The following is a 19,003-nucleotide window of genomic DNA, read 5'->3' on the forward strand; positions in this document are numbered from 1 at the left end:
GTACATACAAGAATGAATTGACAGCAGGCTGGCTAGTTGTCGTCCTGGAAGATGAGCGCGACGCCACGTAAGACCCACTTGGAGCTGCCGCAGTCGGTCGGCAGTGTCGCCAAGAAGATGTACGTGTGGCCGCGGAAACGGGTGAGGTAGACTGGACACTCGTACACGTTCGGGTCGTGGCGCAGGTAGCCGACGGAGGAAGGCTCCCAGGTTGGTAACGTGGTCACAGCCTTGACGTAGATGACAGGCATACTCCAGAGCAGCTCCTTGGGATTGCTGTCCAGCAGTGTACCACCGCACTCGGTTGGAGGAGTCGCGCCAACTGGGTAGCGTTCATTGATCTCGTCTAGCGTGCTCCACCGCGCACCCTCGAGAATCAGTCCGTGCGCGAACACACCATCGTCCGGGTAGTACGAGACGGTTGAAGGGTCTTGGATCGTTGTGACGTGGGTTTCCACCGTCATCTGGTTAAGCGGCATGAACCGCTTGCGAGAGGTGACCTGCAGACATGCGGTCGTGTAGGCTGTGGGGTTGAAGAGACCCGGCAACCAGATAGAGAACGGCGTAACGAAGCAGCTTCCACCTCCCCCTGAGGTGTCGCCTGCCCACATGAGAAGCTGCTCGTGGCGCTTCACCATATCCGTGAACCAGCCGCTCAGCGACTTAGTAGACGGCCAAGCCTTCTTCTCCCACTTACACTGCGAGAACGGGTTCCGTCCAGGCACTTCGTTTAGGGCCATGGCTGTAGCCAAGTCCTCCATGGCCTGGGACATATTGAGTTGTCCATTGAGACCCTTCTTCAGGTCACCAAGCGATAAGCGGATCTCCTGCAATAGCACATTCATACGACTGCACTCCTGCAGAGCCACCACGACGAATGGCCCGTGCTCCTCGATCAGGTGAGGCGTTGCAGCCTCCACGACGTCTATCATGTTAAAGAACTCAGGGCAGCGCGTTTCCAAGTCATCGATGGTTGCACGCAGTGCTGCCGTCTTGTCACCGCCACCGCCCTCCTCTCCACCACCGCCACCGCCAGCACCGCCGCCAATGGTCACAATTGTGTAGCATAGTGTCTCGCATGTCGTGGTCAGGTAGCCGATTTCAGCGTTCGGGTGAAGCCCAAAAAGTGGTGGAGCTTCAGGAACCATGTTCTTCTCGATGTAGTTGGCATAGTCTGCGAAGGAAAACTCCTGAGGATTCGGCGACTTGAAACCCGGACCGAGCTCCATGCCGCTCATAAGTCCTGGATCGATGAGCACTTTCAGGTACGTGTTGTTTGTACGACGGTCCCAGGCATCCGTGATGTGGCCACCGTACATGATTTCACCAAAGAGATAGCGCAAATCGTCCCATGGAACGGATACATTGTTGTCCAGGTACGAGTGAAGAATATTGGCGCAAATGGTGAGGTCTCCCGTGTTGAAGCTGTACGCTCGACTCCATCCTTGTTGACCAAATCGCCGCCTTCCTAGCACGATAGCGTGGAACCAGCACAGAGAGAAAAGACAAGCCTTGAATTCCGATGGTTTAGTGCAGGCCTGCACCTTATCCTCACCAAAGTTGGCCCAAGCACGTCGTAGGTTCGACTGGATATCTGAGGGAGCCTCGTTGGCGACTTTAATACAGCTTTGGAGTAGCGACTCAGGAATGTTCAGCATGTCAGGCAGCGGGGGCGGTTCAGCTGAGATAAAGCATCGGAAGAGTTCATGTGCACCTTCAGTAGCCACCTCCTCCAACTGCCGCTCCAGTGTCGGCAACCATGACTGCATCAAGTGCACGTTTTGCAAAATAATCCAGCCACCCTCAGTACTTAATCGCTTCAATGCGTCTCCGGCGTACGCTTCTTGACCTTGGCCCATGGAGATATTGATGAAATTGTTGTTCTCTAGACTCACGCCATTAGCTTTACCGAGCGTTTCGACCCATGGCGTTGGATCTACACCGGGGAACAGTACAAAGAAGATCGGAATACTTGAGTTCGTCTCTGCGTAAGTAGACTCCATATTAAACGGTGGTTGAGTGACATACTCCTCGCCCAACGAGTCAAGGATAAATGTACGCAGAGCATTGGTGACACGATCGGGTCGCATGGCGCGCAGCAATATCAATCGCTGGAAAGCTGTAAGCTTTATGAAGTCCCCCGGGATCTTCTGTCGCTCGGCATCCTCGGTTGCAAACCACTTTCTCCACTCGTCCGGGTCATTTTGGATCGCGTCTCCTAGGCCTTGGAAGACCTTGGCGCTCTCTAGTGCTTTCAATTTGGCCCAGATTGCTGCAGGGAGCCACTCTGAGGCTGATCCAGCATTTCCTGCGTCCGGGTGGGCTTTGCTAATGAGGAAATACTCGACTTCGGAATCGCTCAACAACCCGTCCTTCAGCAAAATCTTCAGACACAACATTGTCGCTACCGTGAGCTTGTTGCGCTCGAAGAGTCCGCGACGAACGTAGTTGTACACGCACGAGGTGATACTGTCCATTAGCACTTGGCATCGCTCCTTCATCTCTTCATCTGTCAGATCTGCGACGGCGGATTCGGTCTCCTCAGCATCTTCATCACCCCCTCCGTCGTCTCCACCTTCCGTTGAGGCTGCTGCCCCAGCATCAGCTGCAGGTGCAGCTTCACCTTCTCCTGCACCATCAGCAATGAGATTATTCGCTGCTGGCGCGCGGTAGATACCAGACAAGAAAACCTGCTGGAAGGATGCCAGCGAGTAGATGTAGTAGCAGTGCACCTTGCTGATGTCGTTCATCAGGAAGAACAGTAACGAGCCTCGCGCGGCGATGCTGCGGTACTTTTCACTCGTAATGTTCACGGACTCTTGCGTCTTCTTAGCAGCCTCCATATTGTTCTGGGTACGTTGGGCTTTGTGTTTTGTGTCGCTCAGAATCTGGATAAGCGGCTGGTTGTTCGTGATATCATCGTCTGCACTTGCCAAGTAGAACAGGATATCATCCTCTAGCTTCTTGAGCTCGATCTTGCCGTTATTCTGTTCCTGGATCAACTTCTCGCGTTTAATGGCCAGATCTTGGCGTTCCTTGGACACAACAAGGTTCAGCAACTGGTCTTCAAGGCCAAGCATCGTGACAGTAAAGTTAACAATGGTGCATTCTGCTTGAATCTCAGGCGGGTAGTGGGGATTGCCCAGCTTTGTGTGCAGGTACAAGTGGAAGTTGTCGTTGTACGGGACGGAAGCATCACCGATTTGGATCTCGTACCGGGCGCCACGACGTGAAGTTGAGCGCTGAATGACAGGAGCCAAGATGGGGTCAATCTTCTCGCCCAAGTTCTCGATGAGGAAGGCACCATCCGTGCCAATTGCCGTTTTGAGACGCTCAATCCACATTTTCTGACCAACTCGCACAATGATAAGGTTGTTGTGCGCTTCCATTTCACGAATCCATGCAATAGCTTGCAACTGCGGGTCGACGATAAGTGGTCTTCGTCCCATAGACACTGTGGTCACCACAATAGCACCATTTTCCGTTGACACTCGATCTGACGGAAGCTTCTGAGTGTTCCACTCGGCGATCTGCGCATCGTTTGTCAGAATGAGTAGTGGGTTGGCTTCTTCCGACATAGCAATGCTTTCACCTCCGGCTGCAGTGCGCAGGTAAGGCACCCAATGCTTGTTAATGAGTTCATCTCGGAAGGGCTTCGTGAACGGGCCAATGTATGAGATGAAAGCAGATGCAAGCAGCACATCGCCCACCAGTAGATCCTTCTCCTTTTGAAGTTGCAGCACATTGATCCCCCAACGTACGTTTTCACTTGAAAGATCATTAGTCAGGGTGCCTGCGAGCTTCATCTTGCGATTTCCGGTCTCAACAGCATTAATTGCGTCTTCTTTCTCCTTCTCGGCTGCAGCTGCCTCGGCCAGCAGCTTGTCTAACTTTGCCTGCAGATCAGCCACAAGCTCGGTCACTTCGGTTAGACGAGCATTTGCAGCCTCAAGCTCAAGGTTGGCAGCGGCCAAAGCTTGTCGCTTCGGCTCGACCGTGATGACGATATCGTAGTACATGACGATGTTGATGACCCATGAACACAAACCGGCAGCAGCCTTGTTCTTTGTGAGAATCGTATCGTAGTTGAAGTGTTCCATCTCTAAGAACACGCGCACCTCTTTCCAGTTCGTGAGAGGTACCTTGCCGTCGTCTACGACCTGCTTGAAGCCCACCAAATAGTCAATGTACTCAGGGATGTTACCCAGAAGCTGCTTCTTGGCGGTGTCCCATTTGACATCCTTCACCTTACCAGTCTTGGTAACTTGAACGTTCGGGTGGACACCAGCCAGCAGAACCATGGTAGCTGAAAAGACATCGTCTACACCAGCAGGAGGCTTCGACATTGTTTTACACTCGCCCAAATCCTTCTTGTTCAACGAGTCAAGTGCTGCCATAGCCTGTTCTACAGCAGGTTCAGCTTTTGCAAGATCCTCCTGCGTTGAACGTTGTTTCTCTGTAACCTCAGTTTGGATAACGGCACACTTTGCAGCTTCGTCACCAGCCTTTTTACTTTCAGTTTCCACATTGGCCTTCTCTTTGTTCACAGCCTCAGCAATACCAGACGCTACAGCTTTCTTGTCTTCAGCAGCCTCAAGGATAACCTTAAGCTCCACCTCAAGTCTCGACACGGTATCACCAGTTTCTTTAAGCTTTTGAAGTCCTTTCTCCAATCGATCGATGGCTGCAGCGTACTCCTCCACTTTCTTGCGCAAAATCTTTTTGTACAGCTGAAGCAACTCCAGGTACGACTTGGGTGTTGTGTACACGTGGCGGCGCTCCACCTGGAAGAACCGCTCGGCGCAGAGATTCACCGACTGAAATGAGAACGGCATAAATGTTTCAATACCCGCGCGCGACTCATCTGACCCAAGCAGATCTCCAATCTCCTTCAGTTTCTCGCGACCGACAGAAAGTAAAGCTTCCTTAGGCCATGGCTGGAACCAATCAATGACTGTGCAATTCACCAGTGCGGGGAACTTACGTGCACGGTTTCGGAAATCATCACCTACAGGCGAAAAACATAGGCACAAGTGGAGTCGCTTACGGATTTCTGCTTGGAAGAACTTGACAACTTCCTTGCGGTCCTTCGTACCAGCTACAGGAGACAGCAAGTTGACGATATTGTCCATATCCTCCATCGCGAACAGATCTGGAATTTCTCCCGACGCCAGCAGATCGTTCAAGTAGATGAGGAACTTTTCGTTCGTAATTTGAGAATCAGTGAGCATGAATACGACACCTCCATCTTCTTCATTACGAGACAGCATTTCCACTACCGCCATGTGCATTTTGCGCAAATCTTCCTTGAATTCATTTTCGCCGTACTTTGAACTGATCGTGATCTGACGAACAGTACAGCCGCAGATATGCGAGGCTAAGCGTGCGAGCGAGCGCTTGCCACTACCTCCCACACCTACCAGTAGTGCATGCCCGCTTTCGTTTCGTAAGATACGAACAATGCGAGCCACGTGCTTCACAGCATCATCGAACAGGTCCAGCTGCATAGCCGTATTGTTCTCGTTGTTGTTGTATTCGCGCAGCTGGATTTGCAGGTTCATCTTGAGATCGTCCAGGTTCGTCCCCATAATTTGGTCGTACTCGCTATCGCCATCTTTAGTGAAGTGGCAAAAGATGAGGGGCCATGAGTTCTCGGCAGCGTAGTATCGGCTTGTGTTGCACGACGCGAATGACTTTTTCACTTGCATCTGTACGAGCTGGTTGTATTTTTCGATGTCGGCTTTGCATACAAGTCGGTCGCCGTATACGCGTTCACTTTCGTGCAGCCACAGCAAAACGAACTTCTCCTGGCTGTTAAAACGATCCTTTTTTGATGCGATAAGCCCTTGGAATACATTGGACAAGTGGCGCACATTGAACTCGTAGTGAAAATTGGCTGCTGTTTTGCGGAACGTGCTCACAACGCTGGCATGCAAACTCAATGCAGCCTTGATAAGCGCGTTAGAGAACTGGGAGTTACTCAGCTCATCAACGAAGCCTGATAGATGCCCACCCAGGAACGTTTCATAGATCGTCACCAGACTTGGTGCTTCAGGCATACCCATAGCAAATGTACAGAAGTGGCGCTGGAGTCGAGGGTCAACCAGGAATGAACCTGCTGTAGGGTTCATGCCGGAGACCATTTGCGTATTCAGAATATTTTGCGTCTGAAGTTTTACGCGGTCGAACCAATGTCTGTACTCCATCACTTGTCGCAGCAGAGAAATAGCACTTTGTGTGTTATATGGGTCTACCTCTGGCAGATTAAGATCATCCATGAAGTAGATGAGTCGTGCTTTGCCGGGTGGACCAAGATTGATACCAGTTTTACGCTCCAGTTGTCCAAACATGGTTTGCTGCAAGATGGAACTCGTGGTGTAGAAGTTGAAATTGATCGTACAGTAGCGGAACGCAGCCGTTGCCTCGTCCTTGCTGAGCTTTTTTAGCATGCCCATGATATTCTGCGTCTTGCCCGTACCTGCAGGCCCGCACACCATAACCGGCACGCTCTTTGAGATAAGGTTCTCGAGCCAAAATGCAATGGATGCTGTCTCGGTGGTGGGTACTGTGATTTGATTGATTGGGCTTGGGGATACATACGTCTCCGTGTAGAAGTACGGACTCTTGGACCACGAATTAAACTTCGAAGTCTCCGGGTCAAGCCAGAAATCAAATACCGTGTTGCTGGCCGATGCCACCAACTTAACGTCCTTCCATTGGTTTTTCCACCAGTTGCTAAACTCGACTGAGTAGTCCGTGCCATCGTCACTCATGGTGAGGATGGATCCAAACGACCACACACAGCAGAACACGAACGTGTTTTGCATCACTGTGTAATCTTCCAACACTTGGGGTGTCAGCAGACAATCGATCATGTTCAATAAGTTCGTCACGAGCGTCGTTTCTTCTACAGGGACCACGGGGACGAGTTTCTTTCGGAAGAACCGAAGGGTCGTTTCGATGTATTGATCAAAAAGCGCTTGGAATTTGGAGCGCGTGTCTGGGGTGAACATCATATTTCTGAGGCGGTGATCCACAGGCTGCTGACAGTGTCGATCAAGCCAACTGTCAATCAGGCAGCGCCACTGGTAGCCCTCTGATGTTGAAATGTAGAGAATGCCGGCACGAGATACGGTAGCCGGCGTAGCGTAGACTAGATCACGGATCTCGAAGATCATACGCATGTGAACTTTCAGTGGAATACGCTCGTTCGAGGCCAACGTAAGCATTCTGTTATCGTCCATGACTGAGTTCATCGACTCAATCCAGTTAGCATCAAGATCTCCGTCAAGAATAATCCACTTGGGGTTGTTGTCTTCATCACCATTATCACGGCGACGAGAGCCCAGATCTCGCATAATTCGAGACAGCAAGCCATCTTTCCATTCGCGTGTCTTCAGCACGATATACCCGTAAAGCTCGTTCGTGCTCACCGATTTTGGGTTTAGGTCTTGGACTTCCATAGGAGTGCCCATGATCTCGCGAGCCTTCTTCAGCGTCTTCCAAGTCTCTGTTTTACCTGAAGCTGGTGGCCCCATCACGAAGACACAATGCCGAATCGCCAACAATTCTGACAGCTGCACAACCTTCAGCATAAACTCTGGGCGAGGTGTATTACCGATTGCTTCTGAAGCGCCCTGTACCATGGATTCAAGCTCCATATCACGCTTACGCGGAGGGTCGTTCCGAACGTCCACATTCGGACTATCACGCGGGAACAGATCTCCGAGAAGACCGAAGAAAACAACCATATCCTCAGCAACGATTTTAGGGATGTTGAAGTCTCGCAGCGCGCGCATGAGCAGGTCCGTTTCAGGAATGTCTGGTTCTGCACGTTTAAATGCGCCGGCAACGCATAGCACACTCTTCACAGCTCGAAGGCCCCAATCGTAGTGCAGCTGCTTGGACAAAAGTTGCCCTAGCAATGAATACAAACCGTAAAACTTTGATGCCAAGATCTTGGCCTGGGTGAACCCTTCTGCCATAAGCATGTTTTCACAGATCAACACCAGATCGGGCACCATGACAGTCATCGGGCGGAACAACGCTTTCAGACCTTCGGGCAGCTCAGAGCGTCCTAAGTAGCCTGGATTCATAGTAATGAATGCACCAACTGTTGGATCAAGCATCACCTCGTCATTCTCAAGGATAAATCTCTCGTCGTCAGCTTTACACGCGTCGCATACAGCCTTAAATTGGACAGAGCACACCGACAACACTTCTGGCACGAGACGATTGAACTCGTCGAAGCAGCCCCACGAACCCGACGATGCAAGACCTTTGAAAATGTTTCCCAAACTCTTAAAGTCCATTTCGGGGGAACAATTGAACACATAACACACTTTCCCCAGTGCGTTAGCCAAATCTTTTGTCGTCTCCGTCTTACCCGTACCAGCTGGACCAGCAGGGGCACATCCCATTTGCAGGTTCAGTGCTTGTGTTGCCGTCACGTAAATTCTATCGGTCAGTGGGGTAATCACCAGTCGGGGACCATTTCCAAGATATTCGTAGTCGTACGGAATACCGGCATCACAAATTAAAATCTGAGCTCGAGCATTGTTTGCTCCACGGAATGTACTATCACGTTTCAAGAAGCTCCCCGCTGCTGGTGAAAAGTAGTGTTTTAGCTGGGACTGCCACTGGAAGTGAGTTGCCTCCTCCACTCCGGCACGAATCATGTTTGCTACAATATCTCGGCCGTGGGCGTCCATCGTAATAAGTACCATCACTCGCTGTCGCTCTGCATACGAAATATTACTTTGCGTGAGCTTAATCAGGTCTTCTAGCTGTTGCTCCTGCATCTTGTTGTAGTTTTTCAAGGCATCCTTCTCGCCACCTTGAATGCTACGGAAGGCACGCTCCACTTCTTGAACGTAATGCACTCCTGCTGCCAGTAGAATGATCTGGGCTGCATCCATCGGCTTGTTTGTGTCATCCTTAAAGTTGATCCAGTCTACACGAGGCATTTCCGTGTAAGCTACAAGCGATCGATCAATATGCTTGAACAACGTCAGTCTCATAGCACGCATGATAGTCTCCAGATAAATTTCTGCTTCTCCCTCAAGCACTGGGGCCTCAAAGAAGTCAACAATTTCGTGGCCAACACCAGCCACGAAAGATGTTGCGACCGGCCGCTCTCCCGCGCCACGATCTACCAAAGTGAGCGTCTTGGTCGCCAAGTAGATTTTGGAGCAGTGCGGCATAATCCGGTCGGGGTGAGATCCATTCGACAGGATATCCAGCAAGTCTGCTTCGGACATAAAGTAAAATCGTGGGAACTGGCGGCGGCGCCCGTCCAGGAACTCTTTCAGGCGGTGCTTGCATAGCTCTAGTTTTTCCACGATAAGCTCCAATCGTTTGATGAGGCCTGGGTCGGTACACGCTTCCTGCACATTTAGCGTTTTCCACGCTGTCTTCAGAATTTGTCGGACCTCTCGATCAATATCTTCAAAGTCAGAGGTCAACTCCGGTAGCTGTTTTTTCACTTCTTCAGACTGAATGAACAACGGTTCCAAGTAGCTCCACGACCTCTGGATGTCACCCAGCAGTAGCACCACTTCGTTGATGGATGAAAGTCCGATCTGAAGCTTCGCGACGCGAGGCTCAAACTCAGATTGATACGGTGACGCGCTCATGCCTTGTACATCGATTTGATGCGTCTCCAGGAGTTCAAAGTTCTCTTCAGACACCTTGAGGAGAGGAACAATGTCATCTTCGGCAGCACCGGGGTTGTATGGAGACATCTCCCAATTGACCTCTGCCCACAGTGCCTCGAGCTCAATAAGCCTAAGCTCGAGTTCCTGTTCCTTCTCAGCTTCATAGCAAATCTCATTAATGTCCGAACTGAAGTTGAACAGATTCTTACTCAAAATCAGGGATAGCCGCTGTTCTGGGTCTTCGTCCGGTGTAGGGAACTCTCCCGTGTGAGCCATGATACGCTTCCAGTGTCTAGGTCGCATGTAGCTGGATGACACGCACCGAATAAGTGGATGCGTCTTATCAAATGCTTGGCATTCCTTCAAAATCGAGGTGTACGCATCGCTCCACTGAATCCCCTTGGGGATCTTTTTGAGCTCTTTCAATGCAGACTGAACTTCAATCTGCAGCGCATTCACGTCCACTTCTTTGAACAATAAGTCCTGGGTTGCCTGGAAAAAAACTTTTGCACGCTTAATGATTGCCCATACGGTTTTCATTGCATCTGCATCTGCCCGCATCAGACCCATCATGCGAAGCGATTCATTCATTAGTTGCGGAAACCCGAAAGTCGAACACAATTTAGTGTTTTCTTCGCACTTCTTCATCTCCACGTTCCAGTCGACAAGATAACTCTCAATTTTCTCAAGACCCTTGTCAGGCTCCAACTTTGATGACCAGAAATCGAGCGTCTTGAGAGTCTCCACCTTTTGTGCGATCATCTTCTCGTACGCGATAATCTTCTCCTCTGTCTTTTCGCTGAAAATCCGCGTGGGTTCCTGGGTGCGCTTCTCGGTCATTGGGATCTGCTTCTCGACGTCCACAAAAAGTTTCTCCATATTCTCGATTTCTACGAGCTCCTTGTCGACATGCCCCCCACTCTTCTTGATATTGAAGAATAGCTGCCGCACTTGGTCCAGAATCAAGTGATTCGTTGCCTTTTCTGTCTCTAGCTTGCGGATAATTTCTTTCATCTTCCGCAGAGTCTCAAGGCCGTCTGTATCGTTATTCGGGATGTCTTTCCGCAAGTCAACAAGAATGCGCCGGAATTCTCCGTTGCGCTTGTTCATTGTGGCCATCACACGCCGGATCAGCTCTGGCGAGTCAAAGTCCTTCTGAGTTGCAAGTGGTGGCAAACACTTTGTTTTATTCTCATCCGATGGCGGCTGGAATACCGCGGTGAACGGTGAGCCGCGAATTGGGCCTGCAACACCACTAAACGTGCCAGTAAAATCCACCGAGACCTCGTATTTGCCTGCCTTAGATGGTGTAAATGTCACCACGTAGGTGCCGTCATTTTTGTCAAGGATGGATGCAACCAGCTCCACTTCGGCTTCGGCATCATCACAGTTCTTTAGAGCAATCGTGAACTCATCCCCTCCACAATCACGCGGATTATCGTCTTTATCTCTGGTCTGGATGATAAATGTAGTCGGGAGCTCAGCCAGGCAATTATCACTGAGGGCAGCAATTAAGCATGGACCAAATGCTAGCGACTTTGGGGCTGCTGTGACGGAGTGAAAACGGAAGGATGTGGAGACGTTTGTGTACATGCCTCCGGACAACGACACTCGAACCTCGGAAGTCAACGGTCCAAATTTCTCGAAGCTGGGAGCTGTAGCTTGAATAACACTAGGACTGAGAACGGCTCCCGTGACGTCGACAGAGCCTTTCGCAACTGCGAAGCGCAGTGTAGCGTTTTGACCAGTGAAGTTGAAGCCAGAAATTTTTATCTTTGCATTTCCCGTGATCGGACCTTGCCTTGGTTCGATCGACAGGACTGAGTACGGCGGCCCAACGATCTCGCTTGCATTAAGCACGTGTAAGTCATTGTACCAGCGATTTGCCCATCCTCCAAAGAAGATCAAGTGATTGGTATTTGCATCAAACACCATCGCAGTATCAGCGCGGGCCTTCGGAGGCTCTCCTTTGACAGGCGGGTTTAGCCATACCATACTGCCAGTATCCAACACAGCAGTGCTGTTCAAATAAGCTCCTTGCGCCGTTCCAGACTCGGCCAGATCTCCACTGTTTCCACCAAATAAGAACACTTTCCAGTAAGGCACAGCGGCGACACTCACACACGTGTGATTCCAGATTGGAGAATGAAGCGACGTGCTCAGCAAGCTCCATGTCTTGGTTGGTATGTCTAAAACGAAGATATCTTGAAACTGCTTGAAGCTGTTCCACCCTCCGATGACAAGCAGTTGCTCCTTCACAAGGCACGTTTGATGGCCCGATCGTGGCTCAGGCTTCTCACCCTCAGTCTGAATCTCTTGCCACTTAAATGAGTGCAAGTTCAACGCGTGAAGGTCGTTGAAGTCGGTACGCCCAAAGCCGTTGCCGCCATAGCCACCAAATACGTACATCTTTTCATCTACCAAAGTGGCACTGTGTGCACCGCGGCATTGCGGTAGCCCCTCCCAAAAACCTTGAGCATACTTCTGCTCCCACACCTTCAGCTCGGTGTTAAAGAGCCAGAGGTCATTCATTCGCTTTTCAGCGGCGAAGCCTCCAAAGATGATGATGTTCTTCTCAAATAGGATGGCTGAGTGCCTCCATCGCGGCGCTGGCACATCGTCTTCACTCTGTGAGCTTGCTACCTTCGACCACGTGTAACCTGCAGCAAAATCGAGTTACTCTCTGATTACTAAAGGTTAACCCTGCAGATCATCCTACCGTTTGTGACGTCTAGCCTGTACAGCTCGTTCGTCGGTCCTGGTGGCGATTTATGATCGCAGCCACCAAACATATAGACAGAAGTCTCCGTCTCCGAGCCTTTCAAGGTGAACGAGTGCCCAGATCGCTTGACAGGGATTTCTCCATTCTGTTTCGGCGCAATCCACGCTAGTTCTGGTTCGCATCCATACCCGATAGGCTGTCAACACCAAGCATCCAACAACATATTCAATAAGACGATTCAATCAGCAGAGGCACAAAACAACCAGGCCAGGTGACACACCATTTCGGCTCTGCCCTTTCCCGGGGCTGCCTAGATGACGCTCTGGCGGAATTCCTTCCACTTGGTTCACCTCGACACCGAAACCACCTCGGCTTGGAGCTTGTGTGCTTTGCCGTATCCGCCGAGCTAAGTGGAGGCCACAGAGTGAAAACTCCACGCGATCAGTTGCAAGAGGCGCGACGGGTCAAGGCAAATCCAAGATATCGCAGCCCCTTCAGCTCCAAGTCGTTATTCCTGCAACCAAAACCAAACACAGCGCACTTGCTCCTTGTGTGAACTTGCTTGTGGTAGACCAGTGTGCTCAAAGCGCATGCTTTATTTCATTGCGGGATGCTCTGCAACCGCGCTTTTCAATCCGCATGCTCTAGACCCGAAGACATTACCTGCCACTTGGCTCAAAACCACAGGCCACACATGGCTAAAACGGAGGTCTTGGCACCACGGTTGCTCGACTCACTCAACACCACTCGGCAGCAGTTGACCTACCTAGTTGTTGAACTTGAAGAAAATAATGTCGCCGTCCTGGACCTCGTACTTCTTGCCCTGCTGCTTGAGCTTGCCAGCCTTCTTGACCGCCTCCTCCGTGCCCACTGCACAATTCCAAAACGTAAAGTTAGTAAAGTTGAACAGCACCGCGCAGCACCACAAACAGAAAAGACAAACTTACGCTCTTTCAGATCAGCGAACGCCTGCACCTCGGCCATGATGAAGCCTTTCTCGAAGTCCGTGTGGATAACTCCAGCCGCCTGGGGTGCCATTCGGCCCTTGCGGATCGTCCAGCCGCGCACCTCGTCCTTGCCAGCCGTGAAGAAGTGGATCAAACCGAGGGCGTGGTACCCCATGCGGAGCACACGATTCAGGATGGACTTGTGCGTCGGGTTCTCCTTCTGGTACGTCTCGAGCTCGCCACCAGCCTCGAGGTCCAGCATCTCCAGCTCGAACTCGCAACTGATGGGGAGAACGGGCTCGTTGCCACCACGCTCCTTGATGTACTCGGCAATCTTGGGCAGGTACTTGTTGCTCTTGCGCAGGTAGTCGCGCTTGCTCACGTTGATGAGGTAGACCACGGGCTTGGCCGTGAGCAGCTGCATAGTGTTGAGCAGCTCGACTTCCGGGGCGCTCCACGTGCCGAAGGACACGTCCTTGCCGGACTCGAGCCACTCCTGGATCTTGACCAGAGACTCGTACTCCACCTTCTTCTCTTTGCCGCCGACGCCGCGCTCCGCGAGCTTCTTGACGCCCTGGGACTCCTTCTTGACGCGCTCAATGTCCTTGAGACGCAGCTCCTCCTGGATGATCTGCATGTCCCGCACCGGGTCCACGTTGCCCTCCACGTGGGTCACCTCGGTCGAGTCGAAGGCGCGCACCATGTGGTAGATAGCGTCCACGGCCTGGATGTGCGACAGGAAAGCATTGCCCAGTCCAGCGCCCTCGGCGGCGCCGCGCACAAGGCCGGCAATGTCCGTGATGGACATGACGGGCGGCACGACACTGGCGGGCTGGTACTTGTCCACGAGCCAGTTGAAGCGCTGGTCCGGCAGCGGCACCACGGCGTCATTGGGGTCGATGGTGCAGAAGGGGAAGTTCTCGGCGGGGATGTGCAGCTTCGACAGGCAGTTGAAGAAGGTGCTCTTGCCCACGTTGGGGACACCCACAATGCCGATCTTGACGTTGTTACCGGGGCGGCCCAGGTACGTGCGCGTGGTCTGCGGGTGGAGAGGGAGGACGACAGCATAAGAGTTAGAGAGAGGAGGCGTCCCCACCTGCAGTGACGTTACTGGGTCTATCTACCTCTTCGGTCTTCTTTCCCTTCGGCGGCATGGTGCGGGTGCTTCGTGTCTCTCTTTGCTATTAGACGAATTAGACGAATGGCGCTCGTGAGCTTTTGCTGCGGATTTAACCCTTTTCGTCGCGGGCTTTAAATCACTGAGATATTTAGCCCTGGACCTAAACGGAGGGTTATTTGGCAAGGGCTCAGATAATGGGTGATGATGGTGTCAAATAAACCATGAAAAGTTTCATTGGGTAGGTAGGCCACAGCGCTCGTAGAGCCCGCCACAATACAGGACGATCTAGTGCCGTCTCTTGTCTACAGAGCAGCAGCAGTCGCTTGGTTGGTGCCGCCAGCCTTCACCGCCTGTGCCAATCTGTCCGTTTCTGTGAATGCAAGAGCACAATTAGTTTGACGATAGGATATTAGCATGGGCTTCCGACAAGGCACGTACCAGCTTTCTTCTTAGCCGCTGCGACACCGAGGGCGATGAAGACAACCGCCATGACACCCAAGAACACGCCAACGCCCACGAAAATGGTTTGGGGGGCCGTGTCCGAGCTGCTGAGCGTCGCGCACGAGGAAATATCCTTGACGCTGCAGTCGGTGCCAGTGTAGCACGACAGACAGCTGCACGACTTGGTACCGTTCGACTCCTTGCACTGGCCGTTGCCGCCGCAGTCGGACGTGCTCTCGCAAGTGCCACCACCGCTCGTAACCTCGTACGTGCCGCAAATGTCCTCCTGGGTCGTTCCGACAGCAGAGCTCAGCTTCACGTCACATGTAGCACCGCTGTCCGTGCAGACCACGCCTTCACGACTGGAGCAAGTCCATGAGTCTGAGCTAGAGATCTTAATGTGATCTGAAGAGCAGCTGCTTACAACCCAGCCGTACTTCGTTGCCTGCTCGTTGGTCGACTGCGTCTTGGTTTCAAGGGTAGGAGCCCACGTGCACTTCGTGCTGTCGGTCCATGCTGCATCATCCGTATAGCCTGAGTATTTGGCAAACATGGCCTTCAGATTCGTGTAATCTGTCGTGGACTTGGAGCTGGGAGTACTCAAAAAGTCCGTGCTGCCACCTAAACATGCAGACACAACATGAGCCCACCGTGCGCTATAGTATACAAGAATGAACTAGCTGAGCTGTACCAGTGAACATCGGGAACAGCGAGTCAGACGAAAGCTTGGCTTCACCATACGAGTACGCCAGCCCACCGGACCAAACCGCCGTGAACTCCTTCGTCTTAGAAGGCTCTTGGTACAGATAAGGAATCATTCCCCAGTCGCGAGCCGCTGCCGAAGAAGTCTTGCAGCCGTATTCGCCGAAGGCGACAACGATGGGAATGCCTTGCGCCATGTCGATGTAACGCTGATACGCCTCCGCGAAGGTTGAGTCCGGGCACCAACGGTACTCGTTAATCAGGTAGATATCAATACTCTCCGTCATCATACCCTTCGTCATCTTGTCTCCACAGAGCAGTCCCTGGATTTTGATCACATGGTAGTCGTCCGCGTTCGAGACCTCATCGTTGCTACTGTCAGCAGCGGCGTAGGCAAGCGGCAGGATACGAATCTTCTTGCCGTTCACCGTCATCCAGTTCTTCAGATCCGCCACGTAGGCCTTCACACAGGAGCCGGCCGTCAGGTCCGCCTGCATGATTTCGTTGGCCACGACGACACCGAGAGTGTTGTCGTACTGCGCAAAATTCTGGATAATCTTCTTGCCGTACTCAAGCAGCAGCGCTGGGTAGCAGGTCTCCGTTTGATCCACCGTCTTAGCGCCATCTCCAGACGAGACCTTGCCGGAGCAGCTGAGACCCTTGGTGATGGTCGAGTAACGGTACTTGCCGTAGTAGGCGTCGTTATCGGGCGAGGCAGAAACCATCACGTACACGCCGAGCGCGGCCATGTCGTTCATGAATTCCTTGTACGAGGACGACGGGTTGATGTTGTACAGGCGCAACGTGTTGTACTTGAGCCCCGAGAGGTGCTCCGAGATCGCAGCCTTCGAATACTTGTCGTAGTATTCATCGCTCACGGCGTACTCGTACGTCATCTACAGGATCACACACATATTAGACTAGGATTTACTATGCTGAACTGTGCTCTTTGGTGTTAGTTGGCCGCTTCCTTCCTATCCTCTTTTCGTGCCGTTCGAACGCACCCCTTTGATGAAGAAGCGCTCGCCCGTCTTGGCATTGTACATCTTGTTGCCGCGCACAACGATGACACCGTCGACGGCCGCGGCTGCCGTCAGGTGCTGCAGCGTGGCGAAGGCCAGCACGGCCAGCAGCAGGAAGCTCCGTCCAGTCATGGCGTCCCCCCGGGCAGCGAGCAAATTCAGTTTAGTCGCGGACAGTCTTTCCCTCCGAACAGAGAATTTTCAGATGGTGCACCCATAACAATACAGAGGGACTGTGGCTATGATACAGAATCTATTTTGAGAGTGTAGACCTACTAGCCCCTCTCTCTACCCGTCCTATTCAATGTACAATAAAGTATGTGTCCATAAAGGTTATCAGTATTGGGAAATTACGTGCGATTTGCCAAGAACGCCGATTGGACGAAAATAAACATCATACTGTTTGCCTGATTCAACCCTATTATAAAGTAAATTCAGGCTACTGGTGGCGGCAGCAGAAGTCGGCGAGGCGCGTGTAGGCGTCCGCGAGCACCTCGTGCGGCGCCGAATACACGATGCGGAAGTAGTTTGTCAGTCCGAAGCACTTTCGGCAGCACGATAGTGAAGGCACAGGTTAGCCAAGCCAAGGATCCAGCAACTACAATTAGGATATTGGGACGGCACCTGTCCGGGCAACACGAAAACGGACTCTTCGTCCAGCAGCTTTTGCGTTAGGTCAAAGTCGTCCTTGATCTTGGTCAGCACGTCCGTTTGAACTTTCACCTGTAGACGACAGAGCATAGGTGCCAGTTAGGATATTGGTGGGCAGTCGGTTGCGGATATTGCGTACCATCGCGTACATCGCGCCCTGCGGGATCACCACTTCCAGGCCCGGGATCTTCCTTAGGGTGTCGGTCGTGAATTTGGCATTAGCCTCCAGCGTCGAAAAGTACCGCTGTTTAAAGTCCATGAGAGACTGCTCCTCGGCACTACCGGGAATGGGGGTCAGCAGATCAGGGATGGTACTCTGTAGACAGCACAGGCAAACGACGTGGACATATTAGCTGTCGTTCAAGCAGCCATGAGATGCGACGAATGTCGTTTTGTTACCTGGACCAGCGAGGTTGCACCAAGGATATTTTGCGACAGCTTGAAGTAGGCGGTGCGCACGTCGCTCAGGACGTTGTTGCGGTCATGCACCATGACCCAACCAACCCTCCAGCCGGGGATAAGGAACTGCTTGGCCAAACCGCCCACGGCCACGACCGGCACCGTCTTCGTCAAAGTTGCGATGGGGAAAAATACGTTGCTGCCAAACACCATGTCGCCGTAGATTTCATCCTGCCAATTGGAATGAGTCAGACTCACGAATGCAATAGGAAATATGGAGGAACGAGCATACCGCGATGATGGGGATCTTGTTCAGCTCCGCAAGAGCAAGAATTTTTTCCAGGTGGGGCTATACGACACGGCAAATGCAGAACGTTAGAGATTGAAGCCCTCTACGACACTTGAAAACAAAATCGCGACGGCCACGAAATGGCGCCAATAAACCATCACCACTACCCACCTTCGAGTACACACTGCCGCACGGATTGGAAGGGTTGTTCACCAGGATGGCCTTGGTGTTATCATCCACCAGAGTCGAGAGATGCTCAAGATCGACCTCCCAGTTGCTCTCCGGCTGTCCAAGCATTGATCGCATAATTCGTTAGTCTAGCAAACAGGGAACGTTGTATACTAGTTGACAGAGCAGCTCACCTTCAAGTTGTAGAACCGACACTCTATCTTCTGCGCTTCACAGAGAGCCTGGTACAACGGGAATCCTGGCTTCGGGAGAAGGATGTTGTCACCAGGGTTCAGCAAACCTCGCAGAGCAATCTCGATAGCCCCCGAGCAACCACTGGCGATAATAATGTCATCCATAGTCAACGGAGCTCTCATATTGCCATAGTGCTGGGCAATTGCTGCGCGAGCTGCCTCGGAGCCAGCAGAATGAATGTAGCCATTGTGCTGCATCGAACTGATGAAGCAACAAGAGAAACAGTAAGGTCAGCGCCGAGAACGGCTAGACAGAAAGTCATGCTTTCAACGAACCGGGTGTTTCGTACGATCGCCTGGACGAGCACATCGGGGCAGTGCAGATTGCCGAACACCGTGGGGTCACCTGCCACGGCCGAATGTTTCCCGATTAGCTCTGAAAAATAAATACTACCCGCAAAACAGGGTCACCCACCTAGCGACAATGGAATGAGGGTCTTGGTCGACGTCGCGGGCTTCTTGATGTTGTCCACGATTTTCCGAATAGGGTTGGAGCACAGCTTGGAGAAGTCGGACGGCTGGACATTCCACTGGAGCTTGGCTTGACGCTTGACATCTACCATCGGCACGTCAAAGGCAGGATCGTCGAAGGTGGCACGCTTGGTCATGACGACAGAAGACACTTGAGTTGA

At 52.1% G+C, this 19,003-nt stretch overlaps 4 protein-coding genes across 4 annotated transcripts; all 4 read right to left on the reverse strand.

Moving 5' to 3' along the window:
- Window positions 1–32: 32 nt before the first annotated feature.
- On the reverse strand, window positions 33–12,661 carry KRP23_5959 (Dynein alpha chain, flagellar outer arm; the record flags this gene model as incomplete). The annotated part of the gene is made up of 3 exons (XM_067891088.1): window positions 33–12,316; window positions 12,376–12,574; window positions 12,659–12,661. 3 exons carry the CDS (start codon window positions 12,659–12,661, stop codon window positions 33–35), a joined length of 12,486 nt encoding a protein of 4,161 aa, XP_067745478.1.
- A 483-nt stretch (window positions 12,662–13,144) lies between these two features.
- Window positions 13,145–14,479, reverse strand: KRP23_5960 (Obg-like ATPase 1; the record flags this gene model as incomplete). The annotated part of the gene is made up of 3 exons (XM_067891090.1): window positions 13,145–13,248; window positions 13,326–14,364; window positions 14,450–14,479. 3 exons carry the CDS (start codon window positions 14,477–14,479, stop codon window positions 13,145–13,147), a joined length of 1,173 nt encoding a protein of 390 aa, XP_067745479.1.
- Window positions 14,480–14,747: 268 nt separating this feature from the next.
- Window positions 14,748–16,742, reverse strand: KRP23_5961 (1,3-beta-glucanosyltransferase PGA4; the record flags this gene model as incomplete). Its single annotated transcript, XM_067891091.1, has 4 exons — window positions 14,748–14,815; window positions 14,884–15,507; window positions 15,578–16,484; window positions 16,593–16,742. The coding sequence occupies 4 exons, from the start codon at window positions 16,740–16,742 to the stop codon at window positions 14,748–14,750; spliced, it is 1,749 nt and encodes a 582-aa protein (XP_067745480.1).
- A 307-nt stretch (window positions 16,743–17,049) lies between these two features.
- On the reverse strand, window positions 17,050–18,979 carry KRP23_5962 (Tyrosine aminotransferase; the record flags this gene model as incomplete). Its single annotated transcript, XM_067891092.1, has 9 exons — window positions 17,050–17,154; window positions 17,235–17,333; window positions 17,401–17,577; window positions 17,661–17,891; window positions 17,953–18,009; window positions 18,121–18,234; window positions 18,312–18,573; window positions 18,648–18,717; window positions 18,787–18,979. 9 exons carry the CDS (start codon window positions 18,977–18,979, stop codon window positions 17,050–17,052), a joined length of 1,308 nt encoding a protein of 435 aa, XP_067745481.1.
- Between the last annotated feature and the right edge of the window lie 24 nt (window positions 18,980–19,003).

Source organism: Phytophthora ramorum, assembly GCF_020800215.1.
Source record: "Phytophthora ramorum isolate Pr-102 chromosome Unknown Phyram_PR-102_s0005, whole genome shotgun sequence".
Taxonomy (NCBI): domain Eukaryota; phylum Oomycota; class Peronosporomycetes; order Peronosporales; family Peronosporaceae; genus Phytophthora; species Phytophthora ramorum.